This window comes from Tupaia chinensis, unplaced genomic scaffold, assembly GCF_000334495.1.
Source record: "Tupaia chinensis unplaced genomic scaffold, TupChi_1.0 Scaffold000024_1, whole genome shotgun sequence".
In the NCBI taxonomy this organism is placed as follows: domain Eukaryota; kingdom Metazoa; phylum Chordata; class Mammalia; order Scandentia; family Tupaiidae; genus Tupaia; species Tupaia belangeri.
In genome coordinates, this window is record NW_006159454.1 from 1,312,210 (window position 1) to 1,332,493 (window position 20,284).

The 20,284-nt window shown below is 51.2% G+C and overlaps 2 protein-coding genes and 1 pseudogene across 3 annotated transcripts; 1 reads left to right on the forward strand and 2 right to left on the reverse strand.

Moving 5' to 3' along the window:
* Positions 1-1,738: 1,738 nt before the first annotated feature.
* Positions 1,739-14,298, reverse strand: LOC102490659 (glutathione S-transferase theta-4). The gene is made up of 5 exons (XM_006140209.3): positions 14,096-14,298; positions 12,093-12,180; positions 7,659-7,809; positions 6,478-6,654; positions 1,739-2,175 (listed from the first exon to the last, which is right to left on the reverse strand). The coding sequence occupies exons 1-5, from the start codon at positions 14,205-14,207 to the stop codon at positions 1,978-1,980; spliced, it is 726 nt and encodes a 241-aa protein (XP_006140271.1). The 5' UTR covers positions 14,208-14,298; the 3' UTR covers positions 1,739-1,977.
* A 49-nt stretch (positions 14,299-14,347) lies between these two features.
* Positions 14,348-19,204, reverse strand: LOC102491074 (glutathione S-transferase theta-1). Of its 2 annotated transcripts, none has more exons than XM_014586887.2 (5): positions 18,529-19,204; positions 18,339-18,426; positions 15,971-16,121; positions 15,596-15,772; positions 14,348-14,536 (listed from the first exon to the last, which is right to left on the reverse strand). In XM_014586887.2, exons 1-5 carry the CDS (start codon positions 18,638-18,640, stop codon positions 14,441-14,443), a joined length of 624 nt encoding a protein of 207 aa, XP_014442373.1. In that variant the 5' UTR covers positions 18,641-19,204; the 3' UTR covers positions 14,348-14,440. The 2 variants fall into 2 exon arrangements, with proteins under 2 accessions (XP_014442373.1, XP_006140272.1); XM_006140210.3 differs by lacking the exon at positions 14,348-14,536 and adding an exon at positions 15,257-15,516 and having other exon boundaries at positions 18,529-18,929.
* Positions 19,035-19,178, forward strand: LOC114007343 (uncharacterized; annotated as a pseudogene).
* Positions 19,205-20,284: the final 1,080 nt, after the last annotated feature.

A 20,284-nucleotide genomic window follows, 5' to 3' on the forward strand; every position in this document is an offset into this window, starting at 1 on the left:
AGGTTGGCCCCTTGCCACCCAGGGACCCTCAAGGCATGTCACCCAGATGGTCTAATGGTATCCATGTCACGTGTGATCTTTTCAAACAAGTCCAACTGAAAAGGCATCATCAGGAACATAATGTTTTCTGGGACCAGACCAGCCAATGGCGTAATGGCTAAGACACCGGGCTCCCCTGTAGTCGGCCACAGGTCAAGGATTGCTGCATGGCCATCCCCCCAGGGCCTGCTCTCTCGCTTTCTGTCTCTCTGTCTTTCTGGCGAGCACATGCAGCCTCTAGCAAAAACCTCTCCCATAAGAAAGGAAGGAAAAAAAAGATGAAAAAAAGAGGCTCCATCGTCTCCAAGCTGCAGGCCTCCATGCTGTGCGAGGCTGGTCTAACCCATCTTACTACTAGGAGGAAAGTCAGAGCTGCTTCAATAAACAGGCCTGTTTATTCCTGTTGATAATTTAAGAGCCTCCCCCTTCCTTTTTTTTAGAATTATTTATTTTATTTATTCATGCTTTCATTTTTAATTTGACCAGAGAGAGGCACAGAGAGAGACAGAGGGGACATGAGAAAGCAAGCCACCAGATCTGAGACTCAAACCGTGGTCAGCCATGTGGGAGTGAGCAGCGCCTTAACCACCACGCCACCTGCTGGCCCCGTGCATCTCCCTTCTTATCACAGCCCATTCAGGGAGAGATTCTGGATTACAGGAATGCGGTCATTGTGGCCAAGTCTTCAGCCTCTGCCAAGAGCACACAGTCTTTTGCGGAGCGCCTGCACCCGGGCATTGTGGTAATTCATGGAGAAGCGCAGGTGGATGGACGGCATTCCCCACCCATGGTCAGGAGTGTCGCTGCCACCCACCCCAGCCTGGAGATCTCCGAGCTGACTCCTAAAGAAAAGCCCCTGATTGGGACCAGCAGTTGGTGTAATGGCTGTGTCGCTGGACTCCCATGTTGTCGACCGTGGTTTGAGTCCCAGACCCAGTGGCTTAAACTCACGCAAAGCACGTGTGCGTGCGTGCCCAAGACCCCGAGAGAATGGAGGAGAAGGGATTGCGGCATGGCCATTCCCCCTGGTGGGTGATTTCTTGCTTTCTATCTCTCTGTCTTTCTGGCAAGCGCACGCCCCCTACAGCAAAAACCTCTAAAAAAATTTTTTTTAAAAGCTCAGCAAAAAGCCAAGAGGCTATTTCTCAGCTCCATGCCACTGTCCACCTGATTGCATTTGTCACGCAGGAAGTGCATGGTGCCAACTAGAAAATTCAGGATGCTCAGGACAAGCTCTACCTCTCATGGTCTGGCCTTGAAACCGTGCAGTGAGCCATGTGGGATCCAGTGCCTTACCCGCCATGCCACCAACTGGCTCTAAACATTTGTGTATATATAGGGGATGTGCACGTGTCAAAGAGACAAAGAGGGCAAGTGAGAACGCACCCCCCAGGGGGCGTGGCCATGCTGCAATTCCTTCTCTCGCCCCTAGTTTTAACTTTTGTTTTGGAGGGCCAGCAGCTGGCATGGAGGTTAAGGCACTGGATCTCACATGGCCAATTTCTTGGTTCAAGTCCAGGACCCCGCAGCTTGAAAATCATGCCAGGCGTGTGTACCTGTGTGCCCAAAATCCAGAAAGGAGAATGGAGAAGAAAGGATTATGGTGAGGCCATACCCCCTGGTGGGATGACTTCTCACTCTCCCTCTCCCTGTCTCCAGTGAGTGCACAAGCCCTACAACAAAACAGAGCAAAACGAAACACTAAAAACAAAACAAAACAAAATATTTTTTAAACGGAGAGGACCCCATGACCACCACCCACACCCACATTGGACACATTGGACCTTAACAATTACAGCAACTGTCCCCGGCTCAGCAGCCATGATGGCTGTTCTGGTTCTTTATTAGGTAAAGAAAACGGTTGTTTTCCATGGTCTCCCCTGAAGGAGGCTCAGAGGGTGGAGCCAGCCCGGCCCTGCAGGATGGGCATCCTCCGGGTCACTTGTACTTCTGCAGAAACTCGCAGATCCTCTCTTTGACCATTGGATCCAGCGTCGAACAATCCCAATCTGCCAACTTCACCAGCCGGTCGTGGGCCTCCCAGAACAGGCCAGAGCCGATGGCCAGCTCGACCCGCATGCGCCACTCAGCCAGCCTGGAGCTGAGGAGGAAGACATTATGCTTGCTCGCCATGGGCTGTGGACAGACCAAGAGAAAGGTGTGGTCACCTGGGGACCAGCCCCATGGGGGCTCCTCCTACAGCCTCAGATGCCCTTCCCATCTGCCTCTGCAAATCTGCTCTGTGGATCCCCTTGGGGCCGGCAGGTAGTGGTGTGGTTCAGGACGCTGGATTCCCACATGACCAACTGTGGTTTGAGTCCCGGACCTGGCAGCTTGCTTTCAACCTCTCTCTTTCTCTCTCTCACTCTGTCCCTCACTGGGCAAATTAAAATAAATAAAATAAATAAATAAATAAAAATGAGTTAAATAAAATAACTCTTTAAAAAAAGATCCCCGGCTCCGGGACACAGGGTCTCAGGCTATGAAATGGATGTGGGATAGGAAAGGAAGGTCTCTAATTCCCCAGGGTGGTTATTGTTCTTCCTCTCATTCTTTCTTTTTCTTTCTTTCTTTCCTTCTCTCTTTCTTTCTTTCTTTCTTCTTTCTTTCTTCTTTCTTTCTTCTTTCTTTCTTCTTTCTTTCTTCTTTCTTTCTTCTTTCTTTCTTCTTTCTTTCTTCTTTCTTTCTTCTTTCTTTCTTCTTTCTTTCTTCTTTCTTTCTTCTTTCTTTCTTCTTTCTTTCTTCTTTCTTTCTTCTTTCTTTCTTCTTTCTTTCTTCTTTCTTTCTTCTTTCTTTCTTCTTTCTTTCTTCTTTCTTTCTTCTTTCTTTCTTCTTTCTTTCTTCTTTCTTTCTTCTTTCTTTCTTCTTTCTTTCTTCTTTCTTTCTTCTTTCTTTCTTCTTTCTTTCTTCTTTCTTTCTTCTTTCTTTCTTCTTTCTTTCTTCTTTCTTTCTTCTTTCTTTCTTCTTTCTTTCTTTCTTTCTCTTTCTTCTTTCTTTTTTTTTAAAAGATTTCTGCCGTAGGTGCATGTACTTGCTGGGAGAAAGACAGAGGGAAAGTGAGAAATCACTCCGCAGGGGGACAGCCGTCCTGCAGTCCCTTCTCTGTTCTCCTCTTGGGATTTTGGGCACATATGCACAGGCGTCTGGTGTGATTTTCAAGCCTCCGGGTCCAGGACCAGAACCGCAGTTGGCCATGTGGGCGTTTAGCACCTCAACCACTACGCCAAGTGCTGCCCTCCTCCCACCCAGGGTTCTTGCTCCAAGGCTCCCAAGCCCCTCTCTGAGGTGGTTCCAAACCCAGGTGGTTTTATTTTGCTAGCCAAAACCGTCCAGAGGCCCTGCCTTCTTCCAAAGAACCCCTTGTCCCCTGGTGCATGGTGAGAGAAGCCCATTCCCCCCTCCAATTGAACCCACACTGAACCCCCATTATGAGCAAGCGCAGGAGCTGGGAGCCCCAGCAGGCAGGCTGCTCAGCGATCTGGCTGGCTCAGTAAGATACACACCTGACATGTTCAGAAGGCCCAAGACGGGGTGGAGGTGGGTGAAATGTTTGGGGTGTGTGCTCTTGGGACAGGCTAGAATATTCTTTTCTGCTGAGGGTCTACACTGCACACTGCGACCAAAATGGCCACTTGGCATACCACCAGAGACTAGACTGGCCTCTTACCCGCTGACCAGGGTCCACATGGACTGTCTGGTGCACCAGCTAGGTCAGCACTGGCCCCCTCTTCTGTAAGTGGAGGCCATGTGCTCTAGTTAGAATGCGTCCCCGCAGCGTTCATGTGCTGAAACTTGGTTGTATTTCGAGGTATTAAGAGGAACTTGAAGGGACCAGCAGTTAGTGTAATGGCTATGTCACTGGACTCCCATGCAGTCGAATGCGGTCCATGTCCCGGACCCAGTGGCTTAAATTCACGCCGGATGTATGTGTGTGTGTGCCCAGGATGGGATGAGGGGAATGGAGGAGAAGGGGTTGCGGCCTGGCCATCCCCCCTGGAGGGTGATTTCTCACTTTCTGTCTCTTTGACTCTCTCGTCTGTCTGGCGAGTGTACGCGCCCTATGTCAAAAACCTCTCCAAAAAAAGAGAGGAACTTAAGGGCCGCCAAATGCCGTAGAGGTTATGTCACTGGACTCCCACATGCCTGACCACGGTTGGAACCCTGAGCCCAGTGTCTTGAAACTCATGCTGGGGAACCAGCAGGTGGCTTGGAAGCTAAGGTGCTGGACTCCCACATGGCTGACCACAGTTCAAGTTCCAGACCTGGTAGCTTATTTTCTGTCTCTTTGGTCAAATGGAAGAATAATAATAAATAAATAAAATTAAATAAATCATTATTTAAAAAGAAAAGAAAAAGAAACTCATGTCGTGCATGTGTGCATGTGTGCCCAAGATCCAAAAGGAGGATGGAAGAGATGGGACTGCAGCGTGGCCACCCCTCCTGGGGGCATGACTTCTCACTTTCTCTCTCACTGTCTCTGTCTCTCTCTCCATGAATGCACACGCCCTCAGGAAAAAAATCCCTACCAAAAAAAAAAAAAAAGAGGCACTTTAACCCAGTTATGGTGTTAAGAGGTTGGGCTGGGACCAGCAGTTGATGTAATGGCTATATCGCTGAACTCCCAGGTAGTCAAATACAGTTCAAGTCCTGGACCCAGCAGCTTAAAACACACGGGACACATGTGTGTACGTGCCCAAAATCATGAGAGAAAAATGGAGAAGATGGGATTGTGGCATGGCCATTTCTCCTTTGGGGTGATTTCTCACTTTCTGTCTCTCTGTTTCTGGCAAGCACACATGATTCAAAGCAAAAATCTCTTGAAAGAAAGAAAGAAAGAAAGAAAGAAAGAAAGAAAGAAAGAAAGAAAGAAAGAAAGAAAGAAAGAAAGAAAGAAAGAAAAGAAAGAAAGCAAGTTGCCAGGTCCAGGACTCAAACCACGGTTGGCCATGTGGGAATCCAGTGCCTTTAACCACCCTGCCACCTGCTGGTCCCCAGAAGCCTGGTAGGTTTAGAGGGAGAGGGAGTGACACAGAGATACACTCTGCTCTGTCTTGCCATGTGATCCACCAGCAAGAAGATCCAAGCCAGACGCAGCCCCTGGAAATTGGGCCTCTGAACTGTGAATCAAATAAACCTCTATTACTTATCTATTACTTTGTTTTTGCTATTGAGCATGCATGTCCATTGAGGGAGAGAAGGAGGGAGAAATCACTTCCCAGGGGGGATGACCATGCCGCATCCTGTCTCCTTCATTCTCCTCTCAGGATTTTGGACACACACATACATGTGCCCAGTGTGTTTTTCAAGTTGCCCAGTCTGGGACTTGAACCATGTGGTCCCCCCTATGGGATCCAGCCACCTTAATCTCCATGCCATCTGCTGGCTCACTTTCTTATAAATCACCCAGTTTCAGGTAGGTCCTGTTATTAGCAACACAATACCATAGACTAGAACAGCATAGAAATGCCCACACCCAAGAATGGGGTCCCTCAGACTCAGAGGCCAGAGAACTGCTCTACACGGCAGCCTGCCTGGAGCTCTGGAAGAGGGGAGAGGCCAGGGCTAGCCAGATGGCACAGCAGTTCAGACAGCTGGATCTGGACTCCCATGTAGTTGGCCGTGGTTGGAGTCCCAGACCCGGTGGCTTAAATTCACACCGGGGACATGTTCGTGCCCAAGATCCCGAGAGGAGACTGGAGGAGAAGGGATTGCAGCATGGCCACCCCTCTGGGGGTGGGGGTGGTGGGGATTTCTCGCTTTCTGTCTTTCTGTCTCTCTGTCTCTGTCTTCCTTGCAAGTGCACACGCCCTATAGCAAAAACCTCTCAAAACAAAACAAAACTAAAAAACCCGATAGCTGGATCTACATGGCCAACTCCTTGTTTCCAGTCCTGGACCCAGCGACTTGCAAAACATGCTAGGTGCATGTACATGCATGCCCAAAATCCTGAGAGGAGAATGGAGGAGAAGGGGTTATGGTGTGGCCATCCTTGCTGTGGAGTGATTTCTCTCTCTCTCTCTGATGAGCACACACACCCCATAGCAAAACTAAAAACAAAACAAAACAACGTAAGAGGCAAGGCCAGAAGGACATGTCAGAAGCCTCTGAACATTTTCTGTAGAGTCCAGCAGGAGAAGGAGGTATCTTGAGTCCTGATGCCTGGAAATGCAGTGTTCTCGTCTCTGTCCCAGGCTTCCCCTCCAGCTGCCCCTCAACACACACACACTAAAGAATCTTTGTCGAGTATGGATGCCACAGCCCTCCCCGATTCAAAACCCGTGCTACCTGTGGACTCCAGAGCGAGTCCAGATACCCAGACATGGCTCCCGCAGCCCCCTGGTGGCCCTGTCTGCCTCTCCTGCTTCACCAGCTGATCATCAGGTTATGACCCCACTGGAGTCTCACCTCCACCGGACCCTGACCCCCACCACCCTGCACCTGCATCATCTCCACCAGGGCCACCAAGTCAGCCAGGGAGATGTGGTCCCCAGTGATGAACAGCTTGTCCCGCAGAAACTTCTCCTCAAAGAGCAGCAGGTTGTTCTTTGCCTCTTCCAGCATCTGCTCGGTCTTCTCGGCTGGAACCTCCTCACCCGTGATCATTGGGATCAGCAACTGGCCGGGGTTGGGGAGAGGAGGGAAGATAAGGCTGCACCCCCGTCCCATCCACCCCTCCAGGCCTCTGCATCTCTGCAAGATAGACATCAGACAGGATCAAGGATATCACATTGTTCACCTCTTTTAGCAGTTCTGATTGGCTGAAGTTGCCTGAGGCCATGTGTTCAAGCTCCAGTAGGAAAGAATCTGTGATTGATTAGTGATGTCTGTCACAGGCATAGGGTTAAAAGTATAGGCAGAGTTACCGGTTATTTGTCATCCTGAAATTTGCTGATCTCTGTTGTCCTTTGACTAATATTCTCTAGTTCAGAATGAAATTTCCTTTTCTTTTTTTTTGGAGAGGTTTTGTTTCCTTTTTTTTTTTTGCTATAGGGTGTGTACACTCGCCAGAAGGACAGGGAGAGACAGAGAGACAATCTCTTCTCCTCCATTCCCCTGTTGGGATCTTGGGCATGCACACACATACGCCCAGCGTGAGTTTAAGCCACCAGGTCTGAGACTCAAACCATGGTCAACTACATGGGAGTCCAGCGACATAGCCATTACGCCAACTGCTGGTCCCCAGAATAAAATCTCTTGACTCCTCTCCTGGCCTGAGTAATATCGTCCCCTCCTGGGTGCCCTCCCGGGACTCTTTCATACCCAGTTTACTCCACACTCTAGTGTGCCCCCCTAGAAGTTCATGTATTGGAACTTGGTTGCATTTGGACGTACTAAGAGGAAACACAATACAGTTACGGGGCTGAGAAGCGGAGCCTTTGGGAAGTGCTCAGACTCGAGGGGGAGGGGGCATGATTGAAGCCTCTGGGCTTGTAAGGAGAGGGAAAGAGGCACACTCTGCTGGCCTTGCTGTGTAACCCACCAGCAGGCAGCGGGCAGCTGCAGTCAGAAGGCTGAGGGAGGGGAGGAAACATACTTGAACACGCCAGCGGCCAGCAGGGCCAGGACTGGGCTCAGGCTCCCCGACGCCCTCGCACGTCCTAGACCAAGGTCCCGCTCACCTTGATCCAGAGAATCTTGCTCATGGGCAGCTGAATGGCCGTGTGCTGCCAGGCCATGAACTCATCCACGCGGGCGCGGGTGTGCAGGTCTGGCGGGTACCAGTGCGAGGGGGCGCTGTACTTGCGGCACAGGTAGAAGAGGATGGCCACGCTGCAGAGAGGGCCGGTCAGGGGCACTGTCCTTGCTGTGCCGAATGCCCCCACACTGACCACCCACAGCGCCCTGAGCCCAACCCCTGGGGCTCCCACTGGAGGCTGGCTGCAGGCACTGGTGTTCTTCCAGGGGCTGGCAGGGGAAGGAGGAGCACAAGAGGTCCTAGGAAAAGCATCCCCCAAAGCCATCAGTCAGTCAGGGAGACCTGAGGATACCAGGTGTTGGAGGATGGCTTCAGAAAGGGCAGTCCATGGGACGGCAGGTGGCGTAGTGGTTAAGGCACTGGACTCCCATGTGGCCGACCAAAGTTCAAGTTCTGGGCTTGGTGGCTTGCTTTCTCACTTTCTCTCCCTCTCTCTCTCTCACGCTGTGGTCAAATTGAAAAAAAAAAAATGATGATGAGTGAAATGAAATAAAATAATTCTTAAAAGAAAGAAAGAAAGAAAGAAAGGGCAATCCTGGGCCGGTGGGTACAAAATCTTTAGAAGAAAATAGAGAAGGGATTGAGGCATGGCCATCCTCCCTGGGAGTAATCTCTCACTCTCTCTCTGTCTCTCTGTCTCTCTCTCATGAATGCATGTGCCCTATAACAAAACCTAAAAAAAAAAAAGAAAAGGAAGGGCAGTCCAGAGAAGGCGAACATTGTGTGTTAAAATAAAAACACCAGGGTAAGGGGGAGCGAGGTGACTTTGGAGAAAGGAGAGCAGGTGAGTCTGACTAGAGGAAAGAGGGGTGGGGGCAGCAGGTGTGGGGGTGTTGTGGAGGCCTCATAGGGAGCCCACTGGAGGTACAGGGAGGCATATAGACTTAGTCCTTCAAATCAGGTTAGGTGGGGACTGGCAGGTGGCGTAGTGGTTAAGGGTGTTTTATTCTGACATGGCCGACTGCAGTTCAAGTCCTGAACCTGGTGGCTTGCTCTCTCTCTCTCTTTCTGGTCAAATTAAAATTAATTAATTAATTAATTAAATGAATAAAGTTAAATAAAATAATGATGTTTTTTAAAAAATCAGGCTGGCAAGTGGCGTGGTGGTTCCAGCGGCTGGACTCCGACATGGCTGACTGTGGTTCGAGTCCCAGACCTGGCCGCTTACTTTCTCACTTCCCCTCTTTCTCTGTCTCTCTCTGGTCAACTTTAAAAAAAAAAAAAAAAAAGACAATGAATAAATTAAAAAAAAAAAATCAGGTTAAGTGAAAACAGGTGAGGGGGCCACATAGCGGCACAGCCATAAAACATAAGGTTCGATGAGGCTGACTCACATGGGAAGGTTCTGGTTCCCATCCAGAGACCTTCCTGACAGCCCCGCGCTGCTGATGCCTGTGGCCTGGGGCTGGCTGAGGCTGGGCATAGACCATGGCGTCCAGAGACTGTGGGGCTCGCTCGCTCTGTCTCTGTCTCTCTCTTCATGGAAGTAATCAATAAATAAACTTTAATAAAAAAAATTAAAAAAAAAATGGATCTGGGACTGACCCGTTAGCCATGTGGAGAAGGGTGCCAAATTCCACGAGGCCAATTGTGGTTCGAATCCCAGCCCCAGCAGCTGGAAAAACATGCCAGGCCCGTGTGCATGCATCATGCCCTGACTCCCACCAGGATGGAGAGACGGAGGGGAAGGAGCTGTGGTGACACTGTCCCACTGAGGGGTGGTCTCTCCTTCTCCCTCTCCATCCAGCTCTTCCTCTCCCTCCCTCTCCCTGTCTCTGGGGACTGCACGTGCTCTCTGGCAGTTGAAAGGAAGAAAGGAAAGAAGGAAGGGAGGGAGGAAGGGAGGAGGAAGGAGGAGACTCTAACAGAAATTTTTAAAATAAAATAAAACTATGCGTTATGTAAGCCAGAGGAAGAGAAGATCCATCCCCTGGTGCTGGATAGAGGGTGAATCAGTGGGGTCGGATCTATCATAGGGAGCCCAAGATGGCTGCTCCCAAGATACTCAAGCAAGGTGTTCTGGTGCCTGGGAGGGCAGAGGTTACAGGGACGTAGGGGCGGGACAGACTGGGTAAGGCTTCGGTGCTGATGGACAGCGGGGGTGGCAAACTCCATAGGACAACAACAACAATGCAAAAGGAAAAGGTGGTGGAATGCAGAGCGACAACCGATGGCATGGAGGTTGAGGCGGCTGGATCCCACATGGCCGACTGTGCAGTTCGAGTCCTGGACCCAGCAGCTTGAGGAATACACCACACATGTGTGCATGTGTGTGTGCGTGCCCAAAATCCCAAGAAGAGAATGGAGGTAAAGGGACTATGGTGTGGTCATCTCCCCTGGGGAGCTTTCTCACTTTCCCTCTCTCTCTCTGTGTTTCTGTCTCTGGTGAGTGCACACACCATATTAACAAACAAACAAAAAAACCGTGGAGACCAGCAGTTAGCGTAATGGCTGTGTCACTGGACTCCCATGAAGTCAAACACGGTTTGAGTCCCAGACCTGGTGGCTTAAACTCATGCCGGGTGCATGTGTGTGCGTGCCCAAGATCCCGAGAGGAGAATGGAGGACAAGTGATTGCAGCATGGCCATCCCTCTGGGGGGTGATTTCTCGTTTTCTGTCTCTGTCTGTCTGTCTGGCGAGAGGTGGTGGCATGAAGGGGACTATAGATGAAAAGACGTATAAGACATGCAACAACTAGCTACAATATTCACACATTCTTTGGACTCTGATTCAAAAAACTGCCTAGAAAATATTTATGAGGGAATCAGCAGTTAGCATAATGGCTATATCGCTGGACTCCCATGTAGTCGACCGTGGTTCACGTCCCGGACCCGGTGGCTTAAACTCACGCCGGGCATGTGTACATGCGTGCCCAAGATCCTGAGAGGAGAATGTAGGAGAAGGGATTGCAGCGTGGCCATCCCCCCTGGGGGGTGATTTCTCGCTTTCTGTCTCTATGTCTCTCTCTGTCTGGCGAGCGCACGCGCACTATAGCAAAAAACCTCTCCAAAAAAAAATATTTATGAGGGGTTTAGCAGGTGGTATTGTAGTTAAGGTGCTAGACTCCTCCATGGCCGACCACAGTTCAAGTCCCAGACCTGGTGGTTTGAAAATCACTCCATGCATGTGTGCGTGCAGGCCCAAAATCCCAGAAGGAGAATGGCAGAGAAGGGATTGCAGTGTGGCCATCCCCCCTGGGGGAGTGATTTCTCACTTTCTCTGTCTCTTTATCTCTCTGACAAGTGCACATACCCTACAGCAAGTCTCTCAAGAAAAGAAGAGAAAAGAGAAAAAGGGAAGAAAATATTTATGAGAGGGACTTTTTTAAAGAAAAGAATCAGTTATTTATTTCATTTTATTTCGTATTTTTATTTTTTAATTTGGCCAAAGAGATACAGAGAGTCAAAAAGGGAAAGTGAGAAAACAAACTGCCAGGTCCACGACTTGAACCGTGGTCGGTCATGTGGGGAAGTCCAGCACCCTAACCACCGTGGCACCTGCCAGCCCCAAGATAGAGACTTTTGAATAGAAAGCAAATATTTGATTAAATCTAGAAATTATTGTTCAATAGGTGTCAATAGTATTATGGTGGAGCTTTAAAAAAATATTTATTTATTTGATTCCATTTATTATTATTTTTTAATTTGACCAGAGAGAGAGAGAGAGAGAGAAAGGGAAAGTAAGAAAGCAAGCTGCCAGGTCTGGGATTTGAACCATGGTCGACCATGTGGGAGTCCAGCACCCTGAATCACCATGCCATCTGCCAACCCCTGGTGGTGCTTTTTTAAACAGAGTCCTTCTCTCTCTCTCTCTCTTTTTTTTTGGAGAGGTTTTTGCTACAGGGCGCGTGTGCTCACCCGACAGACAGAGACAGAGAGACAGAAAGCGAGAAATCACCCCCCAGGGGGGATGGCCACGCCGCAATCCCTTCTCCTCCATTCCCCTCTCGGGATCTTGGGCATGCATGCACACACGCCCGGCGTGAGTTTAAGCCACCGGGTCCGGGACTCGAACTGCGGTTGACTACATGGGAGTCCAGCGACATAGCCATTATGCTAACTGCTGCTCCCCAGAGTCCTTCTCTCTTAGCAGCACATTCCTAAGCATTTATGGATAAAAGAATGGGGCGTTTGGAAGGCAAGGGGATGGAGTGGGGTACAGATGATGCCGAATGAGCCCTGAGCCCACATGGGGCCAGTCATACTCTTCATTAGTTAGTAATCGTTCTACTTTAGTGTATGTGTGAAATTCTCCATGGGGAAACAAAACGAAACAAAACATGCCAGCAGGCCAGCTCCCACTGAGTCTCCCGGAGGAGCAGAGACAGAGCAGAAAGACCCAGAGGAAGATTGTTACCTTTCGGATAATATAAACTTTCCATCTTTGAGAGCAGGAAGCTTCCTTAGGGGGTTGATCTCGACGTATTCCTTGCTGTGGTGGTGACCTGAGAGGGCAGGGACCGTCTGAGGCTGCTGGGACCCCAGAGTTAGAAGACCGGGCCTGCCAGAGACAGAAAAGCCTTCCTCTCTATTTTCTCTGGAAGGGGAAACAGGGGCCAGCAGGTGGCATAGTGGTTAAGGTGCTGGAATCCTACGTCATCTACTGTGGTTTGAATCTCAGACCTGGCAGCTTAAAACTCATGCCAGGTGTGTGTGCATGCGTGCCCAAAATCCCAAGAGGAGGGAACCAGCAGTTAGCATAATGGCTATGTTGCTGGACTCCCACGTAGTCGACCGTGGTTAGTGTCCCAGACTCAGTGGCTTAAAACTCACGCCGGGCGCATGTGCATGCGTGCCCAAGATCCCGAGAGGAGAATGGAGGAGAAGGGATTGCAGCGTGGCCATCCCCCCTGGGGGGTGATTTCTCGCTTTCTGTCTCTATGTCTCTCTCTGTCTGTCTGGCGAGCGCATGCGCCCTATAGTGAAAACCTCTCCCCCCTCAAAAAAAAAAAAAAATCCCAAGAGGAGAATGGAGGAGAAGGGATTGCAGCATGGCCCTCCCCCTGGGGGTGATTTATTTCTTGCATTCTGTCTCTCTGATTCTGTCGCTCTGGTGAGTGCACATGCCCAGTAGCAAAAATCTCTAAAAAAAATAAAAGAAGAAGGGGAATTAGATTTCAGGGTCACCACGGCTCACTCTGGTCACAGGATAAGTCAGTGGCAGAACAGGGACCAGGATCCAGATTCTTGATTCTTACCTCTCAGCCTGCCCCAACCCCAGGCTTAGCAACCCCCATGGCTTCCTGCCTGTGCCCTGGACAATCCTTTGGCTCAAAGAAGTGGAGACCTCCAGCCTCCAACTCCAGTGCTGGGCCTGAAGCCATAGCCTGTTAATCAACCAAAGCCCTAAGGGCCTGAGTCCCACCCCTGTGCCTATCCTCACTCCATCCTCCCCTTTAAGGAAAGCACAGCAGCTGTGGTAATAACACCGGAAGCACATGCTCACCATACAGCTGGAAGACCAAAGGGATGTGAGAATAGGAGCTGAACTCTTGCTTGCTGCTTCTGCTCAGAAGCATTTCTGGGGGCTCCACTCACACTCCATTCACTTCTACAACTGTAGTGTCTCCTATGTTCTAAAGGTCCCTGCCTCTGCAAGCTGAGCTTTTAAGGCCTCATTCTATGCTCAAGACAAGGTTGAAGCCTGATCCCCTGAACTTCACACAGGGCTCTGTGTAATCCTGAGTAGGTTTGAACACGAGAGGAAGTTGAGAGTGGACTGAGCAGTATCTGGACTCTCAGATGTGGGATGACCATGCACTTCAACTTTTGCCAACCTGGCCAGCAGGGGCTGCAAATAACAAGATGCCAGATAAACACAAGGAAAAGACCAAGGCAGTGGATGGGGCCCAAGGATTCTCCTTTACCCTAGAAGAGCCTGTTCTTCTTGGTGTGGGACTGTCATTAGTGGGACTTGGCTAAAAGGAGCTAGACAGGCCCCTTTTCTTTCCCTGCAGACCTTTGTGTATGTGTTGGGGGGCTTGTCTTGGTCTCTGTATTCACTTTTCAGAAGTAGCCTTATCTTCCTCCCTACCCAGGACCAGGCCTGCTGGGTAAGAGTGAGTGCTGACCATGGGGCCAGGAGATAGCCTACCAGTTACATTGCCGGGCTTCCACATGGCCAATTGCGATTTGAGTCCCAGATCTAGTGACTTGAAAATCACACCGGCAGGTGCATGTGTGTGACCAAGATCCCAGGAGGAGAATGGAAGAGAAGGGATTGAGGTGTGGCCATCCCCTCAAGGGGTGATTCTTCACTTTCCCTCTCACTATCTCTGTCTTGCTCTCTCTCCGGCGACTGCATGCATACTACGGCAAAAACCTCTAAAAAAAAAAAAAAAAAAAAGAGTGGGTGCTGACCTTTGAGCAGATCCACAAACTGAAAGTCAAAGGGGATGTTGTTCTTCCTGGCGAAGATGTAGACAGCGCGGCAGGGCGCCGACAGCAGGTCCAGGTAGAGCTCCAGGACCATGCTGAGACAGGTGCTGGGCCCTTAGCTGTGGTGGGCCAGCCCCTGTGTCTAGCCTGAGCCCCTGGGCCGCCAGTGTCCTCCAGCAGGGGCCGGAGTCCCCACATTCTGGAACTTGCTTCTCTTGGTGTTGTCATGAAGCCAGGAAGCACGGAATTCCCACAGCAGCAAAGGTTCTGAGCATGCCCAGGAGAAGGCTGGGAGAGGCTTCTGGCCAAGTGCTAGGGGCCGCGAGCCTACTCTCCTGTGTATTCCTGCGCTTCGGGGTACCATCTCACAGCCACCCCACAGGAGAAGGGCTCATCCGTGGGGATTCCCAGGGCCGAACTTTCCTGGTAGAACATGAACAAACAGGCCAGGGAAAGTCGAGCATGAAAATGAGGTGATGAGAATGAATCCTGGTTAGTTCCAGAAGCGAGGACTGGGGTTGTCCATGGGTAAAATCTAGCCTGAATGATGGCTAGGAAAGGATTAGAAGAAAGTGAAACAGGGGGACCAGCAGTTGGCATAATGGCTATGTCACTGGACTCCCATAGACTTCCCTGGACTTCCATGACCGCAGTTCAAGTCCCGGATCTGGTGGCTTAAACTCACACCGGGTGCGTGTGCATGCATGCCCAAGATCCCGAGAGGAGAATGGAGGAGAAGGGAAATCACCCCCTGGGGGTGATTTCTCACTTTCTGTCTCCCTGTCTCTGTCGTCCTGGCAAGTGCATGCACCCTATAGCAAAAACTTCTCAATAAAAAAAAAAAAAAAAAGAAGTGATACAGGAGCCTGAAAGCTCTCAGGAACACTGCTGACAATAGCACCAGGGAGTCAGGGGGCAGCTGGTCAGTCTGCCACACAGAGGAGCCCAGAAACTTCTTGGGCTGGGTTAGGACCATGGTGGCTAAACCATGTATGTTTCTGGTGGCTGAGAAAGGTAAGCAGAGACCCATGAGATGGCCAAGTGCCTCCCTGTCTGTGCTGAGAAGACCCCTGACTTCCTAGACCTTGACTCAGAAATGGGGCGGACCCACTTCCTAGGGACAGACAAGGCTGGAGACGCAAGGAGAGTACGAGGCGTGTTTATTGCAGGTGGTCAACTGCAGGGGAGCGTGCTGCCTCTATTCAGCGGAGCCGCTCCTGCAGCTTCTGCACCAGTTTCTGGGCCAGCTGGGGATCCCGCTGGGCCTCACGGGGGTCACGAGGCTGCAGAACCAGCTTATGGGCCTCCTGGACGAGCTCAGCACCCAGGGCGTCCTCCACGCGGGCCCGCCATGCTACCAGCCGGGGCCAGTCTTGGAAGACGTCGCAGCCGACGGCGGTGGGCTGAGGGGACAGAGTAGCTGCAGTGGCCCGTGCCCAGAGTCCCCCCTAGAAGGCAGGCAGGAGGGAGAGCCTCACTTACCTGCATCAGCTCCGTGAGCGCCATCAAGTCCGCCAGGGAGACCTGCTCGGTTGCCAGGAAGGGCCTGGACGCCAGGACTTCCTCATCCAGGTGTCGCAAGGCTGGTGCCAGCCTCTCCATCAGCCGCTGGAGATTGGCACCATCCACAGGCTGCCCGGAGAAGTAGGGCAGGAGAGACTGGGCCGGGAGGAGAGAGGCAGCTTATCCTGGGTCCTTCTGAGCCTCCTCTGCCTCCTGCCCACCCCTCTCGTCTGCCAGCCATGAGCGCTGCCTGTGGGCCTCTGAACTCAGGAGGGTTCGGACGTACGAGTGGTACGTCCAGTTCTGGGGTTCCCGCCCCTGCCAAGCCTGCACGAAAGGGCGGAGGAGGCTCACCTTGCACAGGTAGACGTTGGTGGCAGGCAGCTGGATGGCGACATGCTGCCACGCCAGGTATTCGTCCACGCGGGCGCGGGCCTGCAGCCCGGGTGGGTACCAGTGTTCCGCCGTCTGGTACTTGCGGCTCAGGTATAGGAGGATGGCCACGCTGCGGGCGGGGGGTGTCAGAGATCTCCCTCCTGCTCCAGGGCTGGTGGCTTTCTCACTCATATCCAGGGAGGTGTGACCAGGTCTCTCCCAATGCCACCTCCAGGGTATTCCCCCCACCCCTGCATGAGGGAGGCAGACCTGCCACGTGGGCCCTGCCCAGGGGGGGGGGTCTCTAAGTTCCCTTCCTCCTGTCCCAGGGCCTGGGGGAGGTGCTCAGAGATTTCCAGCACTTTCCGTCCTCAGGCAAGCCTTGAGAGGTGGTTTTGGTATCATTCCCATTTCGCAGGGCACAGAGCGAGGAGGTGGGAGATGGAATTCAAAGTAGTGGCCAGCAGGTGGCATGGTAGTTAAGGCACTCAACTCTCACATGGCTAACAGCGGTTTGAATCCCAGACCTGGCAGCTTGCTTTCTCAGTTTTTCTCTCTGTCTCTCTCTGGTCAAATTAAAATAATAATAATAACAATAAATTAAATAAATAATTCCTTTATTTTAAAGAGAGAGATATTTTTGTTTTAGGGTGTGTACACCCACCAGAGAGACAGACAGAGATAGGGAGACAGAAAACGAGAAATCACACCCCCCAGGTGGGATGGCCATGCCGCAATCCCTTCTCCTTCATTCTCCTCTCTCACACGTGCCTGTGTGAGTTTTAAGCAGCCGGGTCCAGGACTTGAACCACGGTCAACTATATGGGAGTCCAGCAACGTAACCATTACACCATCTGCTGGCCCCTAAGTAAATAATTCTTTAAAAATAAGAAAATGGGGACCAGTAGTTGGCCTAACGACTGTGTCGCTGGACAACAAATCCTGGTTGGTTCCAGAAGCGGGGACTGGGGTTGCCCATAGGCAAAATCTAGCCTGAATGATGACTAGGAAAGGATTAGAAGAAAGTGATACAGGGGGACCAGCAGTTGGCGTAATGGCTATGTCACTGGACTCCCATGTAGTTGACCGCGATTCAAGTCCCGGACCTGGTAGCTTAAGTTCATGCCAGGCGTGTGTCTGTGCATGCCCAAGATCCCGAGAGGAGAATGAAGGAGAAGGGATTGTGGCATGGCCCTCCCCCCTGGGGGGTGATTTCTCACTTTCTGTCTCTCTGTCTCTCGCTGTCTTTCTGGTAAGCGCACATGCCCTATAGCAAAAACTTCTCAAAAAAAAAAAAAAAAATCCAAAGGACGAGGCCAGCAGGTAGCATGGTGGTTAGGGCACAGGACACTCCCACATGGCCGACCATGGTTCGAGCCCCAGACCTGGTGCCTTGCTTTCTCACTATCCCTTTCTCTGGTCAGATTAAAATAAATTAATGGGGACCAGCAGTTGGCGTAATGGCTATGTTGCTGGACTCCCATGTAGTTGACCACGGTTCAAGTCCCAGACCCGGTGGCTTAAACTCACACCAGGCACGTGTGCGTGCATGCCCAAGATCCCACTAATTTTTTTTTTAAAGTAGAGACAGTGACAAGCCCCCATGAAGAAGTTCCCAGTTCAACTCCAAAAACCTTCCTGAGAACACCAGACGTGCACATGCTCCTGATGGGAACGTGGGGAGAGGCAGGCTGGAGGCTAGGGGTGAGACACGAGGTCAGGATCCTGCGGAGGGGGCTGCCTCTCTGTTTCTCTGTGTCTTTCTTGCTTATGCAAAGAAGAATGACACTTTAAAAAAAAAAAAGGAAAAGAAAATGGGGCCAGCAGGTGGCATGGTGATAAAGACACACTGGACTCTCACACGGTCAACCACGGTTCAAGTCCCAGACCTGGCGGCTTGCTTTCTCACGTTCCCTTTCTCTCTCTCTGGTCAAATAAAAATAATAATAATAACAAATATAAATAAATAATTCTTCAAAAAAAGAAAAAAGTGGAACGTGATCCTGGGTCTGCGTGGCTCCTGGGAACTGGAAGGACAGGTTGGGATAAGCTAAGCTCAAGTCCAACCCGTTGGTCTAGGTTGTCCAGGCCTGGCTGAATGACCTCTGGCCCTCCCTCCGTCACCCTCCCAGCTTCAGCGCTGTCTCCTGGGTCTTGCCTCTGCGCTGGGCCGACTGTAAGGCGATACACGGCTGCAGCAGTTTGCAGGGCTCTCCCAGCCAGGGGTGGTCCAGCTCTCTCTCCCCCCAGCCTCCCAGGCCCCACTCCCTAAACATGGAGCCCCAGCACCCAGACTGGGCCTGGCTCTGGCCCTGGGTACTAGGTACTAGGTACTAGGTCTCCATACCTCTCAGCCAGCAGGAAGTCACCGTCCCTAAGGGCAGGCACCTTTCCCAGGCGATTCACCTGCAAAAACTCCGGCCTCAAATGCTCCCCTGGGGAGGTGCGGGAAAGAGGGGGGGATCAACAGAGGCGCCCTCAGCCCCCTTCCCGAGGGGACCGACCGAGAGGACCGCCCCGCTGCCAGCCCAGCTCACCCCGTGCCAGCTCCCCCTGCCGCAGCTCAAAGGGGATGCCATTCTTCTTGGCGAAAATGTAGATGGCTCGGCAGGGGGGCGATCGCAGGTCCAGGAACAGCTCCAGCCCCATGGCTGCACCTCTATCAGCTGCTTTCACAGGGGGCCTCCACTCAGACCGGCCTCAGAGGGTTGCTTGGCCTCTCTGGCCAGGCGCCCTTCCCCTAAAATGGAACCAGTGCTCAGCACCCCTTCCTGAAGCTGGCTTCCTCTATTGCTGGCAGGGCAGTCTGCCAAGCCACCAGCCCTCCCTGCCCCAGTGGAGAGGAGGCGGAGGTCAGTTGTGTCGTTTGAGGGTTGGTCACTAGCCTTCCAAAAACAGGGTTCCCAGTTTGCCCGTCCCTGGACACGCCCCCACCCCAAACACTTGTACTTTCTCCAGTTTCAAGCCCATGTGATTGCAGGTTAGCAGGCGGGCTGGCAGGGGGCACAGGCAGATTTTTTTCTTTTAGAATGAGAGATTTGTGTGTGCACCTTATTAGAGACTGGGGTTGGGGCTACAGGAACTCTCGCGTGTAGGTAGTGTGTTACACACGGGACAAGTTTCTCACTAACACCACAAGGGTCTCTGGCACAAGGAGTGGAGGTTGATAGTAATCTTTGCTACAAGTAAAAACAGAAAAAAAAATAGAAAAGAGAGAGAGAGATTTTTGCTATAGGGCGCACGTGCTCGACGGAGAGACAGAGAGAGACAGAAAGCAAGAAATAAACCCCCCGAGGGGGCAGGCCACACAGCACGGCAATCCCTTCTCCTTCATTCTCCTCTAGGGTTTTGTTTTGTTTTTTGTTTTTTTGTGTGTTTTTTTGAGAGGTTTTTGCTATTGGGTGCATACGCTTGCCAGAAAGACAGAGAGAGACAGAGAGACAGAAAGCGAGAAATCACCCCCCAGAGGGGATGGTCACGTCGCAATCTCTTCTCCTCCATTCTCCTCTCAGGATCTTGGGCATGCATGCCCAAGATCCTGAGAGGAGAATGGAGGAGAAGGGATTGCCGTGCTGTGTGGCCTGCCCCCTCGGGGGGGTTATTTCTTGCTTTCTGTCTCTCTCTGTCTTTCTGGCAAGCGCATGCACCCAATAGCAAAACCCTCTCAAAAAAACACACACAAAAAAAAAAACAAAACAAAACCCTAGAGGAGAATGAAGGAGAAGGGATTGCCGTGCTGTGTGGCCTGCCCCCTCGGGGGGGTTATTTCTTGCTTTCTGTCTCTCTCTGTCTTTCTGGCAAGCGCATGCACCCAATAGCAAAACCCTCTCAAAAAAACACACACAAAAAAAAAAACAAAACAAAACCCTAGAGGAGAATGAAGGAGAAGGGATTGCCGTGCTGTGTGGCCTGCCCCCTCGGGGGGGTTATTTCTTGCTTTCTGTCTCTCTCTGTGCCTCTCTCTGGTCAAATTAAAAATGAAAGCATGAATAAATAAAATAAATAATTCTAAAAAAAAGGAAGGGGGAGGCTCTTAAATTATCAACAGGAATAAACAGGCCTGTTTATTGAAGCAGCTCTGACTTTCCTCCTAGTAGTAAGATGGGTTAGACCAGCCTCGCACAGCATGGAGGCCTGCAGCTTGGAGACGATGGAGCCTCTTTTTTTCATCTTTTTTTTCCTTCCTTTCTTATGGGAGAGGTTTTTGCTAGAGGCTGCATGTGCTCGCCAGAAAGACAGAGAGACAGAAAGCGAGAGAGCAGGCCCTGGGGGGATGGCCATGCAGCAATCCCT